The sequence below is a fragment of the Saccopteryx bilineata genome, chromosome 4 (assembly GCF_036850765.1).
Source record: "Saccopteryx bilineata isolate mSacBil1 chromosome 4, mSacBil1_pri_phased_curated, whole genome shotgun sequence".
NCBI lineage: Eukaryota > Metazoa > Chordata > Mammalia > Chiroptera > Emballonuridae > Saccopteryx > Saccopteryx bilineata.
Window position 1 is genome coordinate 107,588,778 of NC_089493.1, and position 9,159 is coordinate 107,597,936.

Sequence of the window (9,159 nt, forward strand, 5' to 3'; positions counted from 1 at the left end):
GCCCTCAAATTCTTAATGTGCATCCAAGTAACTTGGGGGATCTTGTTAAAATGTATATTTTAAATTAATAAGTCTGGCTTCAGGCCCAAGATTCAAAATTTATAACAAGCTCCATATATAGTTAGTCTATAGACAATACTTCAAGTAATTAGGCTCTAAGACAATCGCAGCCAAGGCTCCATTGGAGCAGAGAAGCCCCGGACGCTGGGGATGGCTCCGTCACCTCTGCCTCAGGCGCTAGAGTGGCTCTGGTCGCAACAGAGCGACGCCCCCTGGTGGGCATGCCGGGTGGATCCCAGTCGGGCGCATGCGGGAGTCTAACTGCCTCCCCATTCCCAACTTCAGAAAAATACAAAAAAAGAAAAAAAAGAATAAAGGAAAAAAAAAGAAATAAAATCTATCATCCAAGCTAAGATAACTCTGGAAATGAGATATTAAATTATATTATAAAACAATAATAATTTTAAACAGTTTGGTAATGCCCTGTGAATAGATTAAATTGAATAGTAAGTAGATAAATGCATTTTTAAAAATTTATTGACCTGAGAGAGAGAGAGAAGCAGTGATTTGTTGTTCCACTTAGTTGTGCGTTCATTAATTGGTGCCCTGACCAGGGATCAAATCTGTAACCTTGGCATATCGACAAGACACTTTAACCAACAGAGCTACCCAGCTAGGGCCTAAATACATTTTAAAACCAAATAATTTGGATGTGATGACTGCTATTTAAAATAGGGGAAGATTATTCAATTAATCAGATTGAAACAAAAGAAAAAATAGCCATCTAGAAAAAATCCATATTTCAAAACTTTTCCTAGGATAAATTTCACATGGATCAAAGATTTGAATGTAAAAAACAAAACCATGAAAGTATTTTTGTTTCTGCTAGTGTCTGAGTGGGGAAACTCTTCCTTAAGGTAATGCAGAGCCAAAAAGCCTTACAAAATTGATAAGTTGACCAGAAAAAAAAATCTTCACATGGGAAGTCAAAAGGCTAAGAACAAGTTGGGGAGAGATATTCATCGCTCATAGCATAGACAAAGAATGAATTTTTCTAAATTAAAGAGTTCCTACAAAAGAATAATACAATAATAGAAAGACCCATAACCCCCCCCCCGAAGAAAGATGGGGAAATATGTGATCAAACTGTTCAAAGAAAATTAACTTTGTTCATTTTCTCTCTTCATCATGGTCCATAACTTCAGCCTCTCTGTTCAGAATATATCTAACTTATCTAACTTCCTCAAATTCAACTACATATATATATATATATATATATATATATATATATAAAATTTCACTTCCCCCAATCAGTGTCTTTCTTTCTATTTATAGTATTTATAGTTATCTGTGTTCTAGAATTCATCCTACCCATTTCTGCTCCCTTAACCTATCATTTATCATCCTCCTTATCAACATATTCAGCTACTCCTTCTCAACTAGACCTTTTCATTAGCATTTTAACCTACTTAGGCTTCTCTCATCATAAAAAAGCAAAACAAAAAATGGTCATTGACCTTTCATCTCTCTCAGCTATTGTACTTGTTCTCATCAAACCTCCTTGAAAGAGTTGGCTATGCTCACTATACACATCTTCTCTCACTAATTTTTTGGTCCACTGCAATCTGTCTTTGACCACCAACTTTTTAAAAACTACTCTTGCCAAGACACTAATGCCATCCTGGTCTCAAAAATCCAATAAACACTTAAAAAAATAATATAATTAACATACTAGAAAAATCACCGTTTTAAAGTATACAATCAGTGGTTTTTAGAGTATTCACAAGGTTGTGAAATCATTAACCCAATCTAATTCCAGAATATTTTCATTATCACCCATAGCTATTAGACACCTGCCATTTCCTTTTCCCCTCTGCCCTGGCAATCATTAATCTACTTTCTGTTTCTATGAGTTTGCCTATCCTGGACATTCACTGTGGCTGAAATCATACAATTTTTATGAATAAATTCAGAAGCCATAGGTTTATAAACATAATTTGTACATTTCTCAAATGTCCAATACCTCTATTTTAAATTTTTAATCTATCTGAACAACACATCTGTACTCTCATTTTTCTTTTTGTGTTTTATAAAAAGAAAAATCTATAATCTGAAATACTCTTGCAGCTGTTATATACCTTTTCTTGAAAACATACAAAAATTGTTGACTACTTATATGTAGACGTGCTGGTATTGAGAGCCTAAATCTAAAAATAACCTATTTAGAAAGAGCCCATAATTTGCTTATGGTTCTAGGGCTCTGTAAGATTTAATTTCAGTGTTCATACTTGACAAAGTGACTATAGTAGGAACAGCACAATACTGTGATTACATATATGAACGCTGGAGTCATACAGCCTGTGTTTAAGTCCCAGGTGTGTAACTTATATAAGTTATTTAATCTAATTGATCCTAATTTCCTCAACTATACATGTTTACCAGTAAATAAGTAGAAGACACTAAAGGTGGGGGATAGTTTATACAAGTAAGTTCTTCATTTAATGTTGTCAATAGGTTCTGTGACTTTAAATGAAATGATATATAACAAAACCAATTTTCCCATCAGCTAATTGATATAAACAAGAGTTAAGTTACTATGGCATCTTATCAACGTTATAATAAAACGGAGTTTCTTGAGGACCTAATGTATTTGAATCTGATAGCAGTACCAGAAATCTTAGTCATGACTAGAAACTTAAACTGTTGTTAAAAACTGTAACTCAGTCTCTAGTTACTAATGATTTGTGTGTCTTGGGGTAATATATCATTGGGGTTGTCCTTAAATTCTGAAAAACCCCAGGACAGAATAATTTTAGTGACTCCAAACAACCCAGTTTGGTTCTGTTACTCTTTATGTTTATGCTAAATGGAATCCCCTGGTAGCATACACTTTCTGAAATGGACCAGGACTCTTCTGAGAATCTACAATGTCTCTGCCTTTTGGTACAAGGAGCCCCTACTTCCGGTCCCTTGAGTTAGATCCACCAGGCCTCTCCCAATCCTCCTCTAAACCATCAGAACAGCCCAAGACGCTGAAAAATTGCCTGATAGTTTGTCATTAGTTTAAAACTAGGTTGAGCTACATGTCAGCTACTTTCCACTAATGTCTGAGTGGGACTAAGACGCAGGAAATTATTCTTTTCTCTTTTTAATTATATAGGTTTCAGGTGCACAATTCTACAATACATCTGTATATTGTATTGTGTGTTCACCACCCCAAGTCAAGTCTCCTTCCATCTCCATTTATCCCCCTTTACCCTCTTCTACCTCCCCTCAACCCCTTTCCCTCTTGTAACCATTGTACTGTTGTCTGTATCTATGAGGTTTTTTATTTTTATTTTTTGCTTAATCCCATCACCTTTTCACCTGGTCCTGCAATCCCCTCCCTTCTGACAACTGTCAGTCTGTTTTCTATGACTGTTTCTATTTTGTTTGTTAGTTTATATTGTTTATTAAATTCCACATATAAGTGAAATCATATGGTACCCGGCTTTCTCTGACTGGCTTATTTCACTTAACATAATGCTTTCTAGGTCCATCCATGCTGTTGCAAAGGGTAAGATTTTCTTCTTTTATACAGCTGAGTAGTATTCATTGAGGAAACTGTTCCTATAGTTAAAAATTCCTTGGCCCTGGCCAGTTTGCTCAGTGGTAGAGCGTCGGCCTGGCATGCAGGAGTCCCAGGTTTGATTCCTGGCCAGGGCAAACAGGAGAGGCACCCATCTGCTTCTCCACCCCTCCCCCTCTCCTTCCTCTCTGTCCTTCTCTTCCCCTCCTGCAGCCAAGGCTCCATTGGAGCAAAGATGGCCCGGGCGCTGAGGATGGCTCTATGGCCTCTGCCTCAGGCACTAGAATGCCTCTGGATGCAACAGAGCAACACTCCAGATGGGCAGAGCATTGCCCCCTGGTGGGCATGCTGGGTGGATCCCGGTCGGGCTCATGCAGGAATCTGTCTGACTGCCTCCCTGTTTCCAACTTCAGAAAAAATACAAAAAAAATAAATAAAAATTCCTTGATTATTTCTCATATCACCATCTTGTGTTAGGCATATATAAATATATTTCACTATGTCTTTCTGCCCTTCTTTACTGTGCTTACTTTTTGTTTAAAAATATATTTATAACAACAATACTTGCAAGTATAGGACCCATGATTTTATTGGATAAAATCTCCCATCTTAGCTAGGTTGGAGAAACATTTTTACATCCAGTATGTTGATGAAGAAACAATGATTAAGAATAATTAGTAACTTATTCAAGGTCATATAATTTGTTGGTAGGTGAGTTGTTTATAGAATTCGGCTATATTTTTGATACTATGTACTATATTTTTTCCATTCGCTATAAGGACAGTGAGACTTTTGAGAAAATACTCTTAGTATTACTATCCTTGGTATGTTTTATATGTTGTGTGCTAGAAAAAGGGGTTTAATAAACTTCATTTTTAAAATGTAAAATGTACATTCAACAAAGAAAAAATAACCATAATTTTTAAATTACTGTACTTTCCAAAACAATAATAGTGATGATATATTTTAATACATTGGGGCACTGGTTTTAATATGTCTTTACTGTCTTATTTAGTATTTACTAAGCAAATTTCCTTTTGCAAAGCATGATGATACTTTTATGTAGAATTCTTGTTCAGTGTCAACACTCTAAATGAACCGCAGTGTATGTCAGTACTCACCAGGAACAAGTAATCCAGTTTGATAATTCTTAAAACATTTAAAGCTATTCCACAAGGAGAGGGGCGGGGAAGGTGATTAGCACATCCATAAACAATCTGGCACTGGGGCACTTCTGACCCTGGGAGCAGCAATTAAGTGACTTAGTGGTCATGTGGCTGAGAGGCATGGCCAGCAGGACTCTGTTAGTCATGAATCTCCAGGTTAGAAGGATGTTATTTACAGCATCACTAACATTTGTTTTCCACTTCCTCTTATAAAAACGAAGGCACAGTATACTGAAGAAAGAAAGCAAAGAAGCCTAATACCCTGGCAAATCAGTCAGAAGAAAAATCATTTTTTTTAATATACTACAACTAAGTAAACATTTATTATACTACTTTTTAAGGGAAACAACTGCAATAGTGTTTCAGAAGCTACACCTTTTATTAAATGTAATATGTCTCATAGACTCTAAAAAGTATTTTAAAATATACAATCTCTCCAAAAGAAAATATTCAACTAAAGATAAGATAGATAACTTTTAATGTAAGTAAATGTTACAAGACTTTAAAATTAAAGTAATCATATTTTTCACGACACAATGTACAGAAATTTACAATTTCCTGTACAGAGCAGTATAATCTTTACTCTTGAGCAAGGTGTTCAATGACACGTCGGTAATCTTCCACAAGTTTCTGAAAGCTTTCTTTCAGCTGTTCATGTTGATGCTTATTCCTATTTGGTTCATCTGATTTGTCAGTTCTTCTGGTCTGAGACATTTTCTCATTTTTGCAAGATCTCTCAGCTTTTTCTTTTCTTTCTTTCTTTTTTTTTTTTTTGTATTTTTCTGAAGCTGGAAACGGGGAGGCAGTCAGACAGACTCCCACATGCACCCGACGCATGCCCACCAGGAGGCGTCGCTCTGTCGCGGCCAGAGCCACTCTAGTGCCTGGGGCAGAGGCCAAGGAGCCATCCCCAGAGCCCGGGCCATCTTTTGCTCCAATGGAGCCTCGGTTGCAGGAGGGGGAGAGACAGAGAAGAAGGAGAGGGGGAGGGGTGGAGAAGCAGATGGGCGCCTCTCCTGTGTGCCCTGGCCAGGAATCAAACCTGGGACTTCCACACGCCAGGCCGATGCTCTACCACTGAGCCAACTGGCCAGGGCCTCTCTGCTTTTTCTTATATGGGCTAATTAGTCTTCTTTTAATATCCAATCTATAGCTTCTGTATTGTTCAGCATCACTCATGTCAGTTACTAGTAGTCGAAGAATTTCATAAACCCGTCTAGCATGTTGCTTATTTATTTTAAACTTTTGCTGTACCTCTATTGCCTCTTTATTAAATCCTTGCATTAATTTCTCCCGGAAAAAACAGGGCAAATCTTGACAAAGCTTCATAAGTACAAAGTCTCTTAATTTCACGTAGATTTTAGATGGATCTTCTGCTGTAATATCAAGAACAGAAGGAAATCCAATATAATATTTATGAACTGTTTCAAGAAGTTGAGCACCATAGCCTTGACCTTGAAATGGAGTTAGTATCAGCATCTGACTTACACATGGCCAGGTTTTGTCTGAGTATACATAGTAATTATAGACTGTCATGTAGCCTACAGTCGCAAAGAGCGTAGCTCCATCCTTATTATACTTCTCAAATACTAGAAAATAGTGCCATCTTTCATCATCCACGTCAATAAAGCTGGCAGTTTCAATAAACCACATCAAAAAGGTCTGAAGCCTTTCATGATATTCTCGAAAGCCTCTACATGTCATGTCAGCCTTGTATATCTGAAAGGTAAAGTTTTCTCCTCCTGTTGGACTTGGAACAGAGTATGTATGGAGTAAGGTTCCAAATGGCTTAAAATCAACTTCTTTTTCCAGCAAAGAAAGAAAATCATTTGTGTTTGTGCAAAATCCAGGTGGGATGATTTGTCTAATTTTGCCCTCGACATCATCTGCCTCTACACAGTCAAAGTTCTCATCAACTTTCGATGCATATTCAACACAGAACATTGTTGATAGGCTACCAGCAATATAATGTAACAGTATCTTCAGACCTTTGTAACCAAAAGCAATTTCATCATCCCCAAAGAGTTGATGGGTATATTCAGGAAAGAAAGTTCTAATGTCATTCTCAAGATCTTCAGGAAAGTGAACTAATTTTAGTTCAATTGCTGTGTTGGTGTTACATTTGTACTCTGCCAGTTTCTTCTCCACTGCACTTTTGTACTCAACCAGAAATTTCTCCATAGCACCAAACCCGCCATTTCCGAGCTGCGTGCACCCGCGGCCGAGGAAGGACGAATCAACCCACACGCTCCCTCTCTCTCTCTATTTTTAAGTGACAGGCGAGAGGCAGGAAGGCAGTGACAGATTCCCGCATGCACCCCAACCAGGATCCACCCAGCAAGCCCCCTACAGGGTGATGCTCTGTTGGGACCCATCTGGGACCACTGCTCTGTTGCTCAGCAACTAAGCTATTTTAGCACCTGAAGTGAGGCCATGGAGCCATCCTCAGGGTCTGGGGCCAAATTGCTCCAACCATTTGAGCCATGGCTGTGGGAGGGGAGGGGAGAGAGTGAGAAAGAAGGGGAAGAGGGGGGCTGGAGAAGCAGATGGTCATTTCTCGATGTTCCACCGCTGAGCCAACTGGCCAGGGCAAGAATCATATTTAATGTAGACAAAATACTCATTGTCTACACACACACACACACACACACACACACACACACACACACACTCACATACGTGTTACTTAACTAAATTCATATTTATATCTGGTGTCCTCATGCTGTGGTGGCTTATCAATGCACTCTAGCAAAAACCATGAAGATCACAACAGCTTTCAATAATAAAGCTAAGAATTTATGCTTCTTATGCTTAAAAGATTTTTTTTTTGAGAGAGAGACAGTAACATCAAGCTTTTAAGGTTGAATAATGTTTTATTGTATGTATATATCATATTTTGTTTATCTATTCATCAGTTGATTAACATTTAAGGTATTTCCACCTTTTGGCTATTGTGAACAATACTACTATGAAAATTGGTGTGTAAGTATCTGTTTAAGTTCTGTTTTCAATTCTTCTACTCAGAAGTAGAATTGTGGTAATTCTAGTTAATTTTTTTTTTTTTAGGAACCACCATATTTTTTTTCCAGTATGCATCAATTTATATTCCCATCAGCCAGCATAAGGATTTCAATTTCTCCACAACACTTTTTCTTTCTCTTCCTTCATCTCACCCTCCCTTCCTCCCTCCCTCCCTCCCTCCCTCCTTCCTTCCCTTCCTTCCTTCCTTCCTTCCTTCCTTCCTTCCTTCCTTCCTTCCTTCCTTCTCTCCCTCCTTCCCTCCCCCCCTCTCTTTCTTTCTTTTTTATAGTCATTCTAATGGGTGTGTAGTATCTCATTGGTTTGCATTTCTTTAATGATTAGTGATGTTGGGTATTTTTTAAAGTGCTTCTTAGCCATTTATACATTTTTTTGAGAAATCTTTATTCAAATCCTTTCCCTTTTTAAAAAATATTTTATTTATTGATTTTTAGAGAGAGGGGAGAGAGAGAGAGAAGGGGGAGGAGCAGGAAGCATCAACTCCCATATGTGCCTTGACCAGGCAAGCCCAAGGTCTCGAACCGGCAACCTCAGTGTTCCAAGTTGATGCTCTATCCCATTGCGTCACCACAGGTCAGGCTCCTTTCCCCTTTTTAAAAAAAATTAATTGTGGTTTTTGTTTTTGTTGTTATTGAGTTATAGTTCTTCATATGTTCTGGATATCAATCCCTTACTGGATATATGATTTGCAAATATTTTCTTTCTGTAGATTGTCTTTTCATTATCTTTTTTTTTTGTTTTTCTTTATTTTTACAGGGACAGAGAGAGAGTCAGAGAGAGGGACAGACAGGATCAAACAGGCAGGAACGGAGAGAGATGAGAAGCATCAATCATCAGTTTCTCGTTGCGCGTTGCGACTTCCTAGTTGTTCATTGATTGCTTTCTCACATGTGCCTTGACCGTGGGCCTTCAGCAGACCGAGCAATCCCCTGCTGGAGCCAGCGGCCTTGGGTCCAAGCTGGTGAGCTCTTCACTCAAGCCAGATGAGCCCGCGCTCAAGCTGGCGACCTCGGGGTCTCGAACCTGGATCCTTCCGCATCCCAGTCCGACGCTCTAGCCACTGCGCCACCACCCGGTCAGGCTCTTTTCATTATCTTGATGGTGCTCTTTAATGTACAAAAAATTTTAATTTTGATAAAATCCAATTTATCTACTTTTTTTTCTATTACTTGTGCTCTTGGTGTCAATCAAAGACAACCTTGCCAAGTCCAAAGTCATAAAGATTTCCCTCTATGTTTTCTCCTAAGAGTTTTCTAGTTCTAGCTCTTACATTTGGGGTTTTGACCCATTTTGAGTAAATTTTTGTTTATGGTGTAAATTAAAGGCCCAATTTCATTCTTTTGAAGGCTTCAAGTAGGGCAAGGCTCATGATTGTATTTATTTTTC

The 9,159-nt window shown here is 38.2% G+C and overlaps 1 protein-coding gene across 1 annotated transcript; it reads right to left on the reverse strand.

Moving 5' to 3' along the window:
* Positions 1–5,310: 5,310 nt before the first annotated feature.
* Positions 5,311–6,969, reverse strand: LOC136335044 (histone acetyltransferase type B catalytic subunit-like). Its single transcript, XM_066276050.1, is given in 3 exon segments — positions 5,311–5,396; positions 5,399–5,467; positions 5,832–6,969. Coding segments are annotated over 3 exon segments (1,236 nt in total). The 5' UTR covers positions 6,916–6,969; the 3' UTR covers positions 5,311–5,313.
* Positions 6,970–9,159: the final 2,190 nt, after the last annotated feature.